This window comes from Oncorhynchus mykiss, chromosome 3 (assembly GCF_013265735.2).
Source record: "Oncorhynchus mykiss isolate Arlee chromosome 3, USDA_OmykA_1.1, whole genome shotgun sequence".
Taxonomy (NCBI): Eukaryota; Metazoa; Chordata; class Actinopteri; order Salmoniformes; family Salmonidae; genus Oncorhynchus; species Oncorhynchus mykiss.
In genome coordinates, this window is record NC_048567.1 from 10,462,014 (window position 1) to 10,480,889 (window position 18,876).

The 18,876-nt window shown below is 42.4% G+C and overlaps 1 protein-coding gene across 1 annotated transcript in view; it reads left to right on the top strand.

Moving 5' to 3' along the window:
- Positions 1–18,876, top strand: part of LOC110520829 (glutamate receptor ionotropic, NMDA 2D) — a 173,299-nt gene that overhangs the window by 30,256 nt on the left and 124,167 nt on the right. Inside the window, exons 2-3 of the mRNA XM_036963819.1 lie at positions 2,927–3,300; positions 6,876–7,082. Coding sequence (XP_036819714.1) covers positions 3,016–3,300; positions 6,876–7,082 — 492 coding nt within the window. The 5' untranslated portion in view covers positions 2,927–3,015. The remainder of the gene's footprint in view (positions 1–2,926; positions 3,301–6,875; positions 7,083–18,876) is intronic.

An 18,876-nucleotide genomic window follows, 5' to 3' on the forward strand; every position in this document is an offset into this window, starting at 1 on the left:
ACACCATAGTGCCCTCAAAGCTCATCAATAAGCTAAGGACCCTGGGGCTAAACACCTGCCTCTGCAACTGGACCCTGGACTTCCTGACGGGCTGCCCCCAGGTAGTAAGGGTAGGTAACAACACATTCGCCACGCTGATCCTCAACACAGTGGCCCCTCAGGGTTGCGTGCTCAGTCCCCTCCTGTACTCCCTGTTCACTCATGACTGCATGGCCAGGCACGACTCCAACACTATCATTAAGTTTGCCGATGACACAACAGTGGTAGGCCTGATCCCCGACAACGACGAGACAGCCTATAGGGAGGAAGTCAGAGACCTGGCCGTGTGGTGCCAGGACAAGAACCTCTCCCTCAACGTGATCAAGACAAAGGAGATGATTGTGGACTACAGGAAAAGGAGGATCGAGCACACCCCCATTCTCATCGACGGGGCTGTAGTGGACAGGGCTGTTGGTGTCCACATCACCAACAAACTAACATGGTCCAAGCACACCAAGACACTTGTGAAGCGGGCACGACAAAACCTATTCCCCCTCGGGAGACTGAAAAGATTTGGCCTGGGTCCTCAGATCCTCAAAAGGTTCTACAGCTGCACCTTTGAGAGCATGGTTGCATCACAGCCTGGTATGGTAACTGCTAGGCCTCCAACAAGGCACTACAGAGGGTAGTGCATACGGCCCAGTACATCACTGGGGCCAAGCTTCCTGCCATCCAGGACCTCTAGGCGGTGTCAGAGGAAGGCCGTAAAAATTGTCAAAGACTCCAGCCACCCAAGTCACTGTTCTCTCTGCTACAGCACGGCAAGAGGTACCGGAGCGCCAAGATCCAAGTGGCTTCCTAACAGCTTCTACCCCCAAGCCATAGACTGTTCTCTCTGCTACAGCACGGCAAGAGGTACCGGAGCGCCAAGTCTAGATCCAAGTGGCTTCTAAACAGTTTCTACCCCCAAGCCATAGACTGTTCTCTCTGCTACAGCACGGCAAGAGGTACCGGAGCGCCAAGTCTAGATCCAAGTGGCTTCTAAACAGCTTCTACCCCCAAGCCATAGACTGTTCTCTCTGGTACAGCACGGCAAGAGGTACCGGAGCGCCAAGTCTAGATCCAAGTGGCTTCTAAACAGTTTCTACCCCCAAGCCATAGACTCCTGAACATCTAATCAAATGGCTACCCAGACTATTTGCAAAGCCCTCCCCCCCTTTATTTTACACCGCTGCTACTCTCTGTTATTATCTATGCATAGTCACTTTAATAACTCTACTTACATGTACATATTACCTCTATTACTTTGACTAACCGGTGCCCCTGCACATTGACTCGGTACCGGTACCCCCTGTATATAGTCTCGCTGTTGTTATTTTTCTGCTGCTCTTTAACTAATTGTTACTTTTATTTCTTATTCTTTTTAAACTGCATTGTTGCTTAGGGGCTTGTAAGTAAGTATTTCACTGTATTGTTGTATTCGGCACATGTGACTAATAACATTTGATTTGATTTGATCTCATGTGCATGCACGCCATGTACACACACACACGCACACACACACACACACAAACACACACCCTGTCAGTCGAGACCTCGGGATTGGCAGTGTGCTTGTTTAGGCCAAACACGTATACACATCATGGTAATCAATATTTCTCTCTTTCCTGCTCTCACCCATATTTTATCCCTCCTCTCCTCTCCCCCTTCATTCCCTCTTTAGTCCCCTGTTTCCTCTCCTCTACCCGTCCTCCTCTCACTCATGTTCACTCTATTTACCTTCTTTCAACAGACGGCATTTCTACCCAGACGACATTTCTACCCGTCTCTCTCTCTGTCTTTCTCTGTCGGTCTTTCATTCCTCCAGTCCCTTCCTCCTGTCCTCTTTTTTTCACCTTCCCTATTTGTTCCAAAGGACTCGTCAGGGTCAAAGAACAGGCACTGTGAAATGGAGGGAGAGGAAGGGGGTGGAAGGTGGGAGAAAGAGAGAATATCATGTCAGCAAGCCCTACTAATCAAAGAAATCGTGTTAGCACCTGAATTCATGAAAACTGAGTGAGAGAGAGAGGAAGAGAGCGAGAGAGAGAGGAGGTGATGGGGTGAGAGAGAGAAGTGAGGGGGAGGTTGAAACAGAGAGTGGAAGGGAGGGAGGTTGACACAGGAAGTAAATTGAAAATTATTTGCTATCTCTCATGCAGTCATTATCTTCTTGCGTGATTGTTTGCGTGTATCATTGTGTTTTGGTCTGCATTAACCCCTATAGCTCCCTCTATTATTATGTTTATCTCTGTGTGTGTGTGTGTGTGTGTGTGTGTGTGTGTGTGTGTTTTGCAGTGATCTTAATTATTGTTATCATTCATGCAGTACAATAACCACCTCCACCCCTATCTTTGTCTCTGTCTGCTATTTACACTCTCCCTCCCTCCCTCCCTCCCTCCCTCCCTCCCTCCCTCCCTCCCTCCCTCCCTCCCTCCCTCCCTCCCTCTCTCTCCTTTATATTTCCCTTCTCGCTCATATTGTTTCTTCTCAGCCTATAGCCTAAATAGCACCTATTTCATCTTCCCTCTCCCTCTGCCCCCACACCCCATATTTTCCTCATCTCTCTCTCTCCATTGTTTGTTCCCCTTCTCTATACCGTATTGCTGTTCCAGTATTGCTCCAGCCAAAGCTAACTTATATTACCCCATGATTGGATTCAGAATCCATTACACTCTCTCTCTCCTCCTCTCCCTCTCGTTCGCCCTCCCCCGTGTCTCTCCATCCCTCTCTCTCTCTTTGCTTTGCACCCTCTGTGTAGGCCATTCCTTATGTGAACAAACTTACAATTCTGGGAGAATGTTGCAAGAACATCAAAGTCTTCTAAACTCCTCAATATCTTCTCTCTTGTTCTCTCTCTCTTTCTCTCTGTCTCTCTCTCTTGTTCTTTCTGTCTCTTTCTCTCTCATAGGCACCCTCTCTTAGAGCGCTTTACAGCTTCGCCCTCCCCCCACCCCCCTCCGCCCCCCTCCCCCCTCCACGGTTGATTGATCTATTGCAATGGTCGCCATACCCACCCTCTCTCTCCTATTGGCCCTGGCGGAGTGGGCAGGACCAGTCACGCCCTCCCCACACCTCTTGCTCCGCCCCCGGGAGCGGGAGAGAGACCCGGGGACAATAATGAACTTCAACATCGCTGTGATCCACGCGGGGGCCAGCGTGCAGGTAGAGGCGGCGGCCGGGCCCGGGGGAAGGGTGCTCTACCCTGGGTTTGGTCGGGCACACAGCTCCCTGGGGGAGAGCGTGATCACCCAGTGGGGCTCTGCTAACGTCATCTGGCTCCAGGTGAGACCAGACTGTGCTGTTCTGGGGGGTAATAGTAGTAATGGTGATAATGGATCCATTCATTACAGCCTGAACCTTAACCTGACACTAATGGATTGGGCCAAATATAAGTACCATGTACTATGATTATTATAAGGGGAAAATATAGGGGTGGTGTGGTGGTGGTGGTGGTGGGGGTCCAGGGAATACAGTGATGGTGGAATAGGAAGGAAGACAGTGATGGATTCAAGGGTCAGAGCTGGCTTGTTTAGGGTTTAGAGTCATCATAGTAATGGAATAATGGATTCCATTCATCTAGGGCCCAATCCTTATCTGAGACACATGTTACATAGCCAACTCTATGTCATAATGTCAGTACTATAGATCTAGAACTATAGGAGCCACAGTGCTAACCTGTATTAAGGTAAAGAGACTTCATGCTGTTGTGTCTAAATAAGAGTAACTGAAAGCCTTTCCTTAATTCATCTGCTCTTCTACCATTGCATGAACTCTATGTAACCGATAGCCTTGTCATCAAACTCTATCTAACCGATAGCCTTGTCATTAAACTCTATGTAACCGATAGCCTTGTCATTAAACTCTATGTAATCGATAGCCTTGTCATTAAACTCTATGTAACCAATAGCCTTGTCATTAAACTCTATCTAACCGATAGCCTTGTCATCAAACTATCTAACCGATAGCCTTGTCATTAAACTCTATGTAACCGATAGTCTTGTCATTGAACTCTATTTAACCGATAGCCTTGTCATCAAACTATCTAACCGATAGCCTTGTCATTAAACTCTATGTAACCGATAGTCTTGTCATTGAACTCTATTTAACCGATAGCCTTGTCATTAAACTCTACAGTTGTTGCCAAAAGTTGAGAATGACACAAATATTAATTTTCACAAAGTCTACTGCCTCAATTTGTATGATGGCAATTTGCATATACTCCAGAATGTTATGAAGAGTGATCAGATGAATTGCAATTAATTGCATATGCAAATGCAAATGAACTGAATCCCCCAAATACATTTCCACTAGATTTCAGCCCTGCCACAAAAGGACCAGCTGACATCATGTCAGTGATTCTCTCGTTGACACAGGTGTGAGTGTTGATGAGGACAAGGCTGGATATCACTCTGTCATGCTGATAGAGTTTGAATAACAGACTGGAAGCTTCAAAAGGAGGGTGGTGCTTGGAATCATTGTTCTTCCTCTGTCAATCATGGTTACCTGCCAGGAAACACGTGCCGTCATCATTGCTTTGCACAAAAAGGGCTTCACATGCAAGGATATTGCTGCCAGTAAGATTGCCCTTCAAAGAGAGCGGTTCAATTGTTATGAAGAAGGCTTCAGGGCGCCCAAGAAAGTCCAGCTAGCGCCAGGACCATCTCCTAAAGTTGATTCAGCTGCGGGATCGGAGCACCACCAGTACAGAGCCTGCTCAGGAATGGCAGCAGGCAGATGTGAGTGGTTTTGAATGCACAGTGAGGCGAAGACTTTTGAGGATGGCCTGGTGTCAAGAAGGACAGCAAAGTAGCCACTTCTATCCAGGAAAAACATCAGGGACAGACTGATATTCTGCAAAAGGTACAGGGATTGGACTGCTGAGGACTGGGGTAAAGTCATTTTCTCTGATGAATCCCCTTTGATTGTTTGGGGTATCAGGAAAAAAAGCTTGTCCGGAGAAGACAAGGTGAGCGCTACCATCAGTACTGTGTCATGCCAATAGTAAAGCATCCTGATGGGGTTGCTTCTCAGCCAAGGGAGTGGGCTCACTCACAATTTTGCCTAAGAACACAGCCATGAATAAAGAATGGTACCAACACATCCTCCGAGAGCAACTTCTCCCAACCATCCAGCAACAGTTTGGTGACAAACAATGCCTTTTCCAGCATGATGGAGCACCTTGCCATAAGGCAAAAGTGATAACTAAGTGTCTCGGGGAACAAAAAAAATTTTTTTTTGGGGTCCATGGCCAGGAAACTCTCGAGACCTTAAACCCATTGAGAACTTGTGGTCAATCCTCAAGAGGTGGACAAATTCTGACAAACTCCAAGCATTGATTATGCAAGAATGGGCTGCCATCAGTCAGGATGTGGCCCAGAAGTTAATTGACAGTATGCCAGGGCGGATTGCAGAGGTCTTGAAAAAGAAGGGTCAACACTGCAAATATTGACTCTTTGCATCAACTTCATGTAATTGTTAATAAATGCCTTTGACACTTATGAAATGCTTGTAATTATACTTCAGTATTCCATAGTAACATCTGACAAAAATATCTAAAGAAACTGAAGCAGCAAACTTTGTGAAAATTAATAGTTGTGTCATTCTCAAAACTTTTGACCACAACACTATGTAACCGATAGCCTTGTCATTAAACTCTATGTAACCGATAGCCTTGTCATTAAACTCTATGTAACCGATAGCCTTGTCATTAAACTCTATGTAACCGATAGCCTTGTCATTAAACTCTATGTAACCGATAGCCTTGTCATCAAACTCTATCTAACCTATAGCCTTGTCATTAAACTCTATCTAACCGATAGCCTTGTCATCAAACTATGTAACCGATAGCCTTGTCATTCAACTATGTAACCGATAGCCTTGTCATTAAACTCTATGTAACCGATAGCCTTGTCATTAAACTCTATGTAACCGATAGCCTTGTCATCAAACTCTATCTAACCTGGTCCATGGGGCGACGCACAATTGGCCTTGCGTTGCCCGGGTTAGCGAGGGCTTGGTCGGTAGGGGTGTAGAATGCGACGGTGAGTGAATAGTATGGACTTTAAGTATGTAGTATGCTAATATGGGTATAATCAACACCGCCAATGTGTTCACCATACATTGTAACGTAACCTTACATTCATCATGGCTCCGTGTCCAGACGAATGCCAGTAGTCCATCTGTACACCTGTCTGTCTCTGTTTTCTGTTCTATCACTCTCTTTGGTTTCTCTCTCTCTCGCTGATAGTAGTGGTAAGACAGTACACTGTACTGTCCCTTACTGTTGTTTATCTGCTTTCTCATGAACAGTTTCACAATGTCTTTCTCTATATATGTATTTTTGTTACCATGTGATCATGTGTCCTCTGTAGGTGAATGGCTGTAGTCCTAAAATCATGTTGTAGTCTGTGTGTAATGCAGCTAACCTATCCCTGTCATGACTTCCTATTCAGGTGAATGACAGTAGTCCTCAGATCATGTTGTAGTCTGTGTGAAATGCAGCTAACCTATCCCTGTCATGACTTCCTCTTCAGGTGAATGACAGTAGTCCTCAGATCATGTTGTAGTCCGTGTGTAATGCAGCTAACCTATCCCTGTCATGACTTCCACTTCAGGTGAATGACTGTAGTCCTCAGATCATGTTGTAGTCTGTGTGTAATGCAGCTAACCTATCCCTGTCATGACTTCCTCTTCAGCTGAATGACAGTAGTCCTCAGATCATGTTGTAGTCTGTGAGTAATGCAGCTAACCTATCCGTGTCATGACTTCCTCTTCAGCTGAATGACAGTAGTCCTCAGATCATGTTGTAGTCTGTGAGTAATGCAGCTAACCTATCCCTGTCATGACTTCCTCTTCAGGTGAATGACAGTAGTCCTAAGACTCTGCTGTCCCAACTGTGTGACCTGCTGGCAGCGAGGCCCCTACAGGGCCTGGTCTACGAGGAGGAGAGGCCACCACCCACCGCCTGGGGACCCCTGGCCCCCATGTTAGAGTTTGTCTCTGCCCAGACTGGACTACCCATAGTGGCTGTAGGAGGAGGAGCAGGGCTGGGGAGGATGCAACAGGTATGGAGGTGTGGGGGAGGGGGGGGGGGAGAGAGAGAGAGAGAGAGAGAGAGAAAGAGAGAGAGAGAGACCAATCATCACTGTAGGATGGTGAGCATGGGTGGGGAGGACGCTACAGGTATGGAGGTGAGAAGAGAATGTGTGTTTGTGTGTGCGTGCCTGCGTGAAAGTTTGAGGCTTGCGGTCAGTCATTCACTGTTTCTGCCCAGTCAGAGCATTGTAGGCAGCAAGAAGTGGGTGGTACAGGGTTAGAAAGAGAGATGCCGGGTTAGAGAGAGATATCTAGGGTTTGAGAGAGAGATTTGGGGTTAGAGAGAGAAAGAGATACAGGGTTAGAGAGAGAGAGATTCACGGTTTGAAAGAGATTCAGGGTTAGAGAGAGAAAGAGATACAGGGTTAGAAAGAGAGATATGGGGTTAGGAAGAGAGATACAGAGTTAGAAAGAGAGATACAGGGTTAGGAAGAGAGATACAGGTTTAGAAAGAGAGATACAGGTTTAGGAAGAGAGATACAGGGTTAAAAAGAGATTCAGGGTTAGGAAGAGAGATACAGGGTTAGGAAGAGAGATTCAAGGTTTGAAAGAGAGATTCAGGGTTAGAGAGAGAAAGAGATGCAGGGTTAGAGAGAGAAAGAGATACAGGGTTAGAAAGAGAGATACAGGGTTAGAAAGAGAGATACAGGGTTAGAAAGAGAGATACAGGTTTAGGAAGAGTGATACAGGCTTAGAAAGAGATTCAGGGTTAGGAAGAGAGATAAAGGGTTAGGAAGAGAGATAAAGGGTTAGAAAGAGAGATGAGGGTTAGGAAGAGAGGTACAGGGTTAGAAAGGGAGATGCAGGGTTAGGAAGAGAGATACCGGGTTAGGAAGAGAAATATAGGGTTAGGAAGAGAGAGACAGGTTTAGGAAGAGAGATACAGGATTAGAAAGAGATTCAGGGTTAGGAAGAGAGATACAGGGTTAGAACGAGAGATGCAGGTTTAGGAAGAGAGATATAGGTTTAGAAAGAGAGATACAGGGTTAGAAAGAGAGATACAGGGTTAGGAAGAGAGATACAGGGTTAGGAAGAGAGATACAGGTTTATAAAGAGAGATACAGGGTTAAAAAGAGAGATACAGGTTTAGAAAGAGAGATACAGGATTAGAAAGAGATTTAGGGTTAGGAAGAGAGATTCATGGTTAGGAAGAGAGATACAGGTTAGGAAGAGAGATACAGGTTTAGAAAGAGAGATACAGGGTTAAAAAGAGAGATTCAGGTTTAGAAAGAGATATAGGGTTAAAAAGAGAGATACAGGTTTAGGAAGAGAGATGCAGGGTTAGAAAGAGAGAAACAGGGTTAGGCAGAAAGATAAAGGGTTAGGCAGAAAGATACAGGTTAGGAAGAGAGATACAGGGTTAAAAAGAGAGATTCAGGTTTAGAAAGAGAGATACAGGGTTAAAAAGAGAGATACAGGTTTAGAAAGAGAGATACAGGTTTAGAAAGAGACATAAAGGGTTAAAAAGAGAGATTCAGGGTTAGGAAGAGAGATCCAGGTTTAGAAAGAGAGATACAGGGTTAGGAAGAGAGATACAGGTTTGGAAACAGAGATACAGGGTTAAAAATAGACTTACATGGTTAAAATGAGAGATTACAAAGATTACAAAGAGACATACAGGTTTAGAACGAGAGATACAGGTTTAGGAAGAGTGATACAGGCTTAGAAAGAGATTCAGGGTTAGAAAGAGAGATACAGGGTTAGGAAGAGAGGTACAGGGCTAGAAAGAGAGGTACAGGGTTAGGAAGAGAGATGCAGGGTTAGGAAGAGAGATGCAGGGTTAGGAAGAGAGATACAGGGTTAGGAAGAGAGATACAGGGTTAGGAAGAGAGATACAGGGTTAGGAAGAGAGATAAAGGGGTAGGAAGAGAGATACAGGGTTAGGAAGAGAGATACAGGGTTAGGAAGAGAGATACAGGGTTAGGAAGAAAGATACAGGGTTAGAAAGAGAGATACAGGTTTAGGAAGAGTGATACAGGCTTAGAAAGAGATTCAAGGTTAGGAAAAGAGATAAAGGGTTAAGAAGAGAGATAAAGGGTTAGGAAGAGAGATAAAGGGTTAGAAAGAGAGATGCAGGGTTAGGAAGAGATGTACAGGGTTAGAAAGAGAGATGCAGGGTTAGGAAGAGAGATACAGGGTTAGGAAGAGAAATACAGGGTTAGGAATAGAGATACAGGTTTAGAAAGAGAGATAGAGGTTCACAAAGAGACATACAGGTTTAGGAAGAGAGATACAGGTTTAGGAAGAGAGATACAGGATTAGAAAGAGATTCAGGGTTAGGAAGAGAGATACAGGGTTAGGAAGAGAGATACAGGATTAGAAAGAGATTTAGGGTTATCGAGAGAGATACAGGTTTAGAACGAGAGATACAGGTTTAGGAAGAGAGATACAGGTTTAGAAAGAGAGATACAGGGTTAGAAAGAGAGATACAGGTTTAGGAAGAGTGATAGAGGCTTAGAAAGAGATTCAGGGTTAGGAAGAGAGATAAAGGGTTAGGAAGAGAGATAAAGGGTTAGAAAGAGAGATGAGGGTTAGGAAGAGAGGTACAGGGTTAGAAAGGGAGATGCAGGGTTAGGAAGAGAGATACAGGTTTAGGAAGAGAGATACAGGATTAGAAAGAGATTTAGGGTTAGGAAGAGAGATTCATGGTTAGGAAGAGAGATACAGGTTAGGAAGAGAGATACAGGTTTAGAAAGAGAGATACAGGGTTAAAAAGAGAGATTCAGGTTTAGAAAGAGATATAGGGTTAAAAAGAGAGATACAGGTTTAGGAAGAGAGATACAGGGTTAGAAAGAGAGAAACAGGGTTAGGCAGAAAGATAAAGGGTTAGGCAGAAAGATACAGGTTAGGAAGAGAGATACAGGGTTAAAAAGAGAGATTCAGGTTTAGAAAGAGAGATACAGGGTTAAAAAGAGAGATACAGGTTTAGAAAGAGAGATACAGGTTTAGAAAGAGACATAAAGGGTTAAAAAGAGAGATTCAGGGTTAGGAAGAGAGATCCAGGTTTAGAAAGAGAGATACAGGGTTAGGAAGAGAGATACAGGTTTGGAAACAGAGATACAGGGTTAAAAATAGACATACATGGTTAAAATGAGAGATTACAAAGATTACAAAGAGACATACAGGTTTAGAACGAGAGATACAGGTTTAGGAAGAGTGATACAGGCTTAGAAAGAGATTCAGGGTTAGAAAGAGAGATACAGGGTTAGGAAGAGAGGTACAGGGCTAGAAAGAGAGGTACAGGGTTAGGAAGAGAGATGCAGGGTTAGGAAGAGAGATGCAGGGTTAGGAAGAGAGATACAGGGTTAGGAAGAGAAATACAGGGTTAGGAAGAGAGATACAGGGTTAGGAAGAGAGATACAGGGTTAGGAAGAGAGATAAAGGGGTAGGAAGAGAGATACAGGGTTAGGAAGAGAGATACAGGGTTAGGAAGAGAGATACAGGGTTAGGAAGAGAGATACAGGGTTAGAAAGAGAGATACAGGTTTAGGAAGAGTGATACAGGCTTAGAAAGAGATTCAAGGTTAGGAAAAGAGATAAAGGGTTAAGAAGAGAGATAAAGGGTTAGGAAGAGAGATAAAGGGTTAGAAAGAGAGATGCAGGGTTAGGAAGAGATGTACAGGGTTAGAAAGAGAGATGCAGGGTTAGGAAGAGAGATACAGGGTTAGGAAGAGAAATACAGGGTTAGGAATAGAGATACAGGTTTAGAAAGAGAGATAGAGGTTCACAAAGAGACATACAGGTTTAGGAAGAGAGATACAGGTTTAGGAAGAGAGATACAGGATTAGAAAGAGATTCAGGGTTAGGAAGAGAGATACAGGGTTAGGAAGAGAGATACAGGATTAGAAAGAGATTTAGGGTTATCGAGAGAGATACAGGTTTAGAACGAGAGATACAGGTTTAGGAAGAGAGATACAGGTTTAGAAAGAGAGATACAGGGTTAGAAAGAGAGATACAGGGTTAGGAAGAGAGATACAGGGTTAGGAAGAGAGATACAGGGTTAGGAAGAGAGATACAGGTTTAGAAAGAGAGATACAGGGTTAAAAAGAGAGATACAGGTTTAGAAAGAGAGATACAGGATTAGAAAGAGATTTAGGGTTAGGAAGAGAGATTCATGGTTAGGAAGAGAGATTCAGGGTTAGGAAGAGAGATACAGGTTAGGAAGAGAGATACAGGGTTAGGCAGAAAGATAAAGGGTTAGGCAGAAAGATACAGGTTAGGAAGAGAGATACAGGGTTAAAAAGAGAGATACAGGTTTAGAAAGAGAGATACAGGTTTAGAAATAGAGATAAAGGGTTAAAAAGAGAGATTCAGGTTTAGAAAGAGAGATTCAGGGTTAGGAAGAGAGATTCAGGGTTAGGAAGAGAGATCCAGGGTTAGGAAGAGATATACAGGTTTAGAAAGAGAGATAGAGGTTTAGAAAGAGAGATACAGGGTTATGAAGAGAGATACAGGTTTGGAAAGAGAGATACAGGGTTAAAAATAGAGATACATGGTTAAAATGAGAGATTACAAAGATTACAAAGAGACATACAGGTTTAGAAAGAGAGATAGAGGTTTAGAAAGAGAGATACAGGGTTAGGAAGAGAGATACAGGTTTGGAAACAGAGATACAGGGTTAAAAATAGAGATACATGGTTAAAATGAGAGATTACAAAGATTACAAAGAGACATACAGGTTTATAAAGAGAGATACAGGGTTAAAAAGAGAGATACAGGTTTAGAAAGAGAGATACAGGATTAGAAAGAGATTTAGGGTTAGGAAGAGAGATTCATGGTTAGGAAGAGAGATACAGGTTAGGAAGAGAGATACAGGTTTAGAAAGAGAGATACAGGGTTAAAAAGAGAGATTCAGGTTTAGAAAGAGATATAGGGTTAAAAAGAGAGATACAGGTTTAGGAAGAGAGATACAGGGTTAGAAAGAGAGAAACAGGGTTAGGCAGAAAGATAAAGGGTTAGGCAGAAAGATACAGGTTAGGAAGAGAGATACATGGTTAAAAAGAGAGATTCAGGTTTAGAAAGAGAGATACAGGGTTAAAAAGAGAGATACAGGTTTAGAAAGAGAGATACAGGTTTAGAAAGAGAGATAAAGGGTTAAAAAGAGAGATTCAAGGTTAGGAAGAGAGATACAGGTTTAGAAAGAGAGATACAGGGTTAGGAAGAGAGATACAGGTTTGGAAACAGAGATACAGGGTTAAAAATAGACATACATGGTTAAAATGAGAGATTACAAAGATTACAAAGAGACATACAGGTTTAGAACGAGAGATACAGGTTTAGGAAGAGTGATACAGGCTTAGGAAGAGAGGTACAGGGCTAGAAAGAGAGGTACAGGGTTAGGAAGAGAGATGCAGGGTTAGGAAGAGAGATGCAGGGTTAGGAAGAGAGATACAGGGTTAGGAAGAGAAATACAGGGTTAGGAAGAGAGATACAGGGTTAGGAAGAGAGATACAGGGTTAGGAAGAGAGATAAAGGGGTAGGAAGAGAGATACAGGGTTAGGAAGAGAGATACAGGGTTAGGAAGAGAGATACAGGGTTAGGAAGAGAGATACAGGGTTAGAAAGAGAGATACAGGTTTAGGAAGAGTGATACAGTCTTAGAAAGAGATTCAAGGTTAGGAAAAGAGATAAAGGGTTAAGAAGAGAGATAAAGGGTTAGGAAGAGAGATAAAGGGTTAGAAAGAGAGATGCAGGGTTAGGAAGAGATGTACAGGGTTAGAAAGAGAGATGCAGGGTTAGGAAGAGAGATACAGGGTTAGGAAGAGAAATACAGGGTTAGGAATAGAGATACAGGTTTAGAAAGAGAGATAGAGGTTCACAAAGAGACATACAGGTTTAGGAAGAGAGATACAGGTTTAGGAAGAGAGATACAGGATTAGAAAGAGATTCAGGGTTAGGAAGAGAGATACAGGGTTAGGAAGAGAGATACAGGATTAGAAAGAGATTTAGGGTTATCGAGAGAGATACAGGTTTAGAACGAGAGATACAGGTTTAGGAAGAGAGATACAGGTTTAGAAAGAGAGATACAGGGTTAGAAAGAGAGATACAGGGTTAGGAAGAGAGATACAGGGTTAGGAAGAGAGATACAGGGTTAGGAAGAGAGATACAGGTTTAGAAAGAGAGATACAGGGTTAAAAAGAGAGATACAGGTTTAGAAAGAGAGATACAGGATTAGAAAGAGATTTAGGGTTAGGAAGAGAGATTCATGGTTAGGAAGAGAGATTCAGGGTTAGGAAGAGAGATACAGGTTAGGAAGAGAGATACAGGGTTAGGCAGAAAGATAAAGGGTTAGGCAGAAAGATACAGGTTAGGAAGAGAGATACAGGGTTAAAAAGAGAGATACAGGTTTAGAAAGAGAGATACAGGTTTAGAAATAGAGATAAAGGGTTAAAAAGAGAGATTCAGGTTTAGAAAGAGAGATTCAGGGTTAGGAAGAGAGATTCAGGGTTAGGAAGAGAGATCCAGGGTTAGGAAGAGATATACAGGTTTAGAAAGAGAGATAGAGGTTTAGAAAGAGAGATACAGGGTTAGGAAGAGAGATACAGGTTTGGAAACAGAGATACAGGGTTAAAAATAGAGATACATGGTTAAAATGAGAGATTACAAAGATTACAAAGAGACATACAGGTTTAGAACGAGAGATACAGGTTTAGGAAGAGTGATACAGGCTTAGAAAGAGATTCAGGGTTAGAAAGAGAGATACAGGGTTAGGAAGAGAGGTACAGGGTTAGAAAGAGAGGTACAGGGTTAGGAAGAGAGATACAGGGTTAGGAAGAGAAATACAGGGTTAGGAAGAGAGATACAGGGTTAGGAAGAGAGATACAGGGTTAGGAAGAGAGATACAGGGTTAGGAAGAGAGATAAAGGGTTAGGAAGAGAAATACAGGGTTAGGAAGAGAAATACAGGGTTAGGAAGAGAGATACTGGGTTAGGAAGAGAGATACAGGGTTAGAAAGAGAGATACAGGGTTAGGAAAAGAGATACAGGTTAGGAAGAGAGATACAGGGTTAGAAAGAGATTCATGGTTAGAAAGAGAGATACAGGGTTAGGAAGAGAGATACAGTTTAGAAAGAGAGATACAGGTTTAGAAAGAGAGATACAGGGTTAGAAAGAGTTCGGGGTTAGGAAGAGAGATACAGGGTTAGGAAGAGAGATACAGGTTTAGGAAGAGATACAGGGTTAGAAAGAGAGATACAGGGTTAGGAAGAGAGATACAGGTTTGGAAACAGAGATACAAGGTTAAAAATAGAGATACATGGTTAGAATGAGAGATAGGGGTTTACAAAGAGACATACAGGTTTAGGAAGAGAGATACAGGTTTACAACAAGAGATACAGGTTTAGGAAGAGTGATACAGGCTTAGAAAGAGATTCAGGGTTAGGAAGAGAGATCCAGGGTTAGGAAGAGATATACAGGTTTAGAAAGAGAGATAGAGGTTTAGAAAGAGAGATACAGGGTTAGGAAGAGAGATACAGGTTTGGAAACAGAGATACAGGGTTAAAAATAGAGATACATGGTTAAAATGAGAGATTACAAAGATTACAAAGAGACATACAGGTTTAGAACGAGAGATACAGGTTTAGGAAGAGTGATACAGGCTTAGAAAGAGATTCAGGGTTAGAAAGAGAGATACAGGGTTAGGAAGAGAGGTACAGGGTTAGAAAGAGAGGTACAGGGTTAGGAAGAGAGATACAGGGTTAGGAAGAGAAATACAGGGTTAGGAAGAGAGATACAGGGTTGGGAAGAGAGATACAGGGTTAGGAAGAGAGATACAGGGTTAGGAAGAGAGATAAAGGGTTAGGAAGAGAAATACAGGGTTAGGAAGAGAAATACAGGGTTAGGAAGAGAGATACTGGGTTAGGAAGAGAGATACAGGGTTAGAAAGAGAGATACAGGGTTAGGAAGAGAGATACAGGGTTAGGAAGAGAGATACAGGGTTAGAAAGAGATTCATGGTTAGAAAGAGAGATACAGGGTTAGGAAGAGAGATACAGTTTAGAAAGAGAGATACAGGTTTAGAAAGAGAGATACAGGGTTAGAAAGAGTTCGGGGTTAGGAAGAGAGATACAGGGTTAGGAAGAGAGATACAGGTTTAGGAAGAGATACAGGGTTAGAAAGAGAGATACAGGGCTAGGAAGAGAGATACAGGTTTGGAAACAGAGATACAGGGTTAAAAATAGAGATACATGGTTAGAATGAGAGATAGGGGTTTACAAAGAGACATACAGGTTTAGGAAGAGAGATACAGGTTTAGAACAAGAGATACAGGTTTAGGAAAAGTGATACAGGCTTAGAAAGAGATTCAGGGTTAGGAAGAGAGATACAGGGTTAGAAAGAGACATACGGGTGGGTTTAGGAAGAGAGATACAGGGTTAGAAAGAGAGATACAGGGTTAGGAAGAGAGATACAGGGTTAGGAAGAGATATACAGGTTTAGGAAGAGAGATACAGGGTTAGAACAAGAGATACAGGTTTAGGAAGAGTGATACAGGCTTAGAAAGAGATTCAGGGTTAGGAAGAGAGATACAGGGTTAGGAAGAGAGATACAGGGTTAGGAAGAGAGATACAGGGTTAGAAAGAGATACAGGTTTAGAAAGAGAGATACAGGGTTAGAAAGAGAGATACAGGGTTAGGAAGAGAGATACAGGGTTAGGAAGAGAGATACAGGGTTAGAAAGAGATACAGGGTTAGAAAGAGATCCAGGTTTAGGAAGAGAGATACAGGGTTAGAAAGAGAGATACAGGGTTAAAAAGAGAGACTCAGGTTTAGAAAGAGAGATACAGGGTTAGAAAGAGAGAAACAGGGTTAGACAGAAAGATAAAAGGTTAGGCAGAAAGATACAGGTTAGGAAGAGAGATACAGGTTTAGAAAGAGAGATACAGGGTTAAAAAGAGAGATTCAGGTTTAGAAAGAGAGATACAGGGTTAAAAAGAGAGATACAGGTTTAGGAAGAGAGATACAGGGTTAGAAAGAGATACAGGTTTAGGAAGAGAGATATAGGGTTAGAAAGAGAGATACAGGGTTAGGAAGAGAGATACAGGGTTAGGAAGAGAGATACAGGGTTAGAAAGAGATACAGGGTTAGAAAGAGATCCAGGTTTAGGAAGAGAGATACAGGGTTAGAAAGAGAGATACAGGGTTAAAAAGAGAGACTCAGGTTTAGAAAGAGAGATACAGGGTTAGAAAGAGAGAAACAGGGTTAGACAGAAAGATAAAATGTTAGGCAGAAAGATACAGGTTAGGAAGAGAGATACAGGTTTAGAAAGAGAGATAAAGGGTTAAAAAGAGAGATTCAGGTTTAGAAAGAGAGATACAGGGTTAAAAAGAGAGATACAGGTTTAGGAAGAGAGATACAGGGTTAAAAAGAGAGATACAGGTTTAGAAAGAGAGATACAGGATTAGAAAGAGATTTAGGGTTAGGAAGAGAGATACAGGTTTAGAAAGAGATTCAGGGTTAGGAAGAGAGATTCAGGGTTAGGAAGAGAGATTCAGGGTTAGGAAGAGAGATACCGGTTAGGAAGAGAGATACCGGTTTAGAAAGAGATACAGGGTTAAAAAGAGAGATTCAGGTTTACAAAGAGACATACAGGTTTAGAACGAGAGATACGGGTTTAGGAAGAGTGATACAGGCTTAGAAAGAGACATACGGGTTTAGGAAGAGAGATACAGGGTTAGAAAGAGAGATACAGGGTTAGAAAGAGATACAGGTTTAGGAAGAGAGATACAGGATTAGAAAGATATTTAGGGTTAGGAAGAGAGATTCAGGGTTAGGAAGAGAGATACAGGTTTAGAAAGAGATCTACAGGGTTAAAAAAGAGATACAGGTTTAGGAAGAGAGATATAGGGTTAGAAAGAGGGGTTAGGCAGAAAGATAAAGTTTTAGAAAGAGAGATACAGGTTTACAAAGTGAGATACAGGGTAAGAGAGATACTCAGGGTTATAGAGAGAGATTCAGGGTTAGAGAGAGAGATTCAGGGTTAGAGAGAGAAAGAGATACAGGGTTAGTAAGAGAGATACAGGGTTAGAAAGAGATTCAGGGTTAGGAAGAGAGATACAGGGTTAGGAAGAGAGATTCAAGGTTTGAAAGAGAGATTCAGGGTTAGAGAGAGAAAGAGATGCAGGGTTAGAGAGAGAAAGAGATACAGGGTTAGAAAGAGAAAGAGATAAAGGGTTAGAAAGAGAGATACAGGGTTAGAAAGAGAGATACAGGGTTAGAAAGAGAGATACAGGGTTAGAAAGAGAGATACAGGGTTAGAAAGAGAGACACATGGTTAGGAAGAGAGATACAGACTTAGAAAGAGATACAGGTTTAGAAAGAGAGATACAGGGTTAGAAAGAGAGATACAGGTTTGGAAACAGAGATAAAGGGTTAAAAATAGAGATTCAGGGTTAGAAAGAGAGATACATGGTTAAAATGAGAGATACAGGTTTACAATGAGATATACAGGTTTAGGAAGAGAGATACAGGTTTAGAATGAGAGATACAGGTTTAGGAAGAGTGATACAGGCTTAGAAAGAGAGATTCAGGTTTAGAAAGAGAGATTCAGGGTTAGGAAGAGAGATACAGGTTTGGAAACAGAGATACAGGGTTAAAAATAGAGATACATGGTTAAAATGAGAGATACAGGTTTACAAAGAGACATATAGGTTTAGAATGAGAGATACAGGTTTAGGAAGAGTGATACAGGCTTAGAAAGAGATTCAGGGTTAGGAAGAGAGATACAGGGTTAGGAAGAGAGATACAGGGTTAGAAAGAGATACAGGTTTAGAAAGAGAGATACAGGGTTAGGAAGAGAGAATACAGGTTTGGAAACAGAGAAATAGGGTTAAAAAATACATACATGGTTAGAAAGAGAGATACAGGTTTAGAAAGAGAGATACAGGGTTAAAAAGAGAGATACGGGGTTATGAATAGAGACACAGGTTTGGAAACACAGAAATAGGGTTAAAAATAGAGATTCAGGGTTAGAAAGAGAGATACAGGGTTAGGAAGAGAGATACAGGGTTAGGAAGAGAGATGCAGGGTTAGGAAGAGAAATGCAGGGTTAGGAAGAGAGATACAGTGTTAGGAAGAGAGATACAGGGTTAGGAAGAGAGATACAGGTTTAGAAAGAGAGATACAGGGTTAGGAAGAGAGATACATGGTTAGAAAGAGATTCAGGGTTAGGAAGAGGGATTCAGGGTTAGGAAGAGAGATACAGGGTTAGGAAGAGATACAGGTTTAGGAAGAGAGATACAGCTTTAGAAAGAGAGATACAGGTTTAGAAAGAGATTCAGGGTTAGGAAGAGAGATGCAGGGTTAGGAAGAGAGATACAGGTTTAGAAAGAGAGATACAGGGTTAGGAAGAGAGAATACAGGTTTGGAAACAGAGAAATAGGGTTAAAAAAAGAGATACATGGTTAGAAAGAGAGATACACGTTTAGAAAGAGAGATACAGGGTTAGAAAGAGAGATACAGGGTTAGAAAGAGATTCAGGGTTAGAAAGAGATTCAGGGTTAGGAAAAGAGAATACAGGTTTGGAAACAGAGAAATAGGGTTAAAAATGAGATACATGGTTAGAATGAGAGATACAGGTTTACAAAGAGAGATACAGGGATAGGTAGAGAGTTAAAGGGTTAGGAAGAGAGATACAGGTTTAGAAAGAGAGATACAGGGTTAAAAAGAGATTCAGTGTTAGGAAGAGAGATTCAGGGTTAGAATGAGAGATACAGGGTTAGGAAGAGAGATTCAGGGTAAGGAAGAGATACAGGGTGAGGAAGAGAGATGCA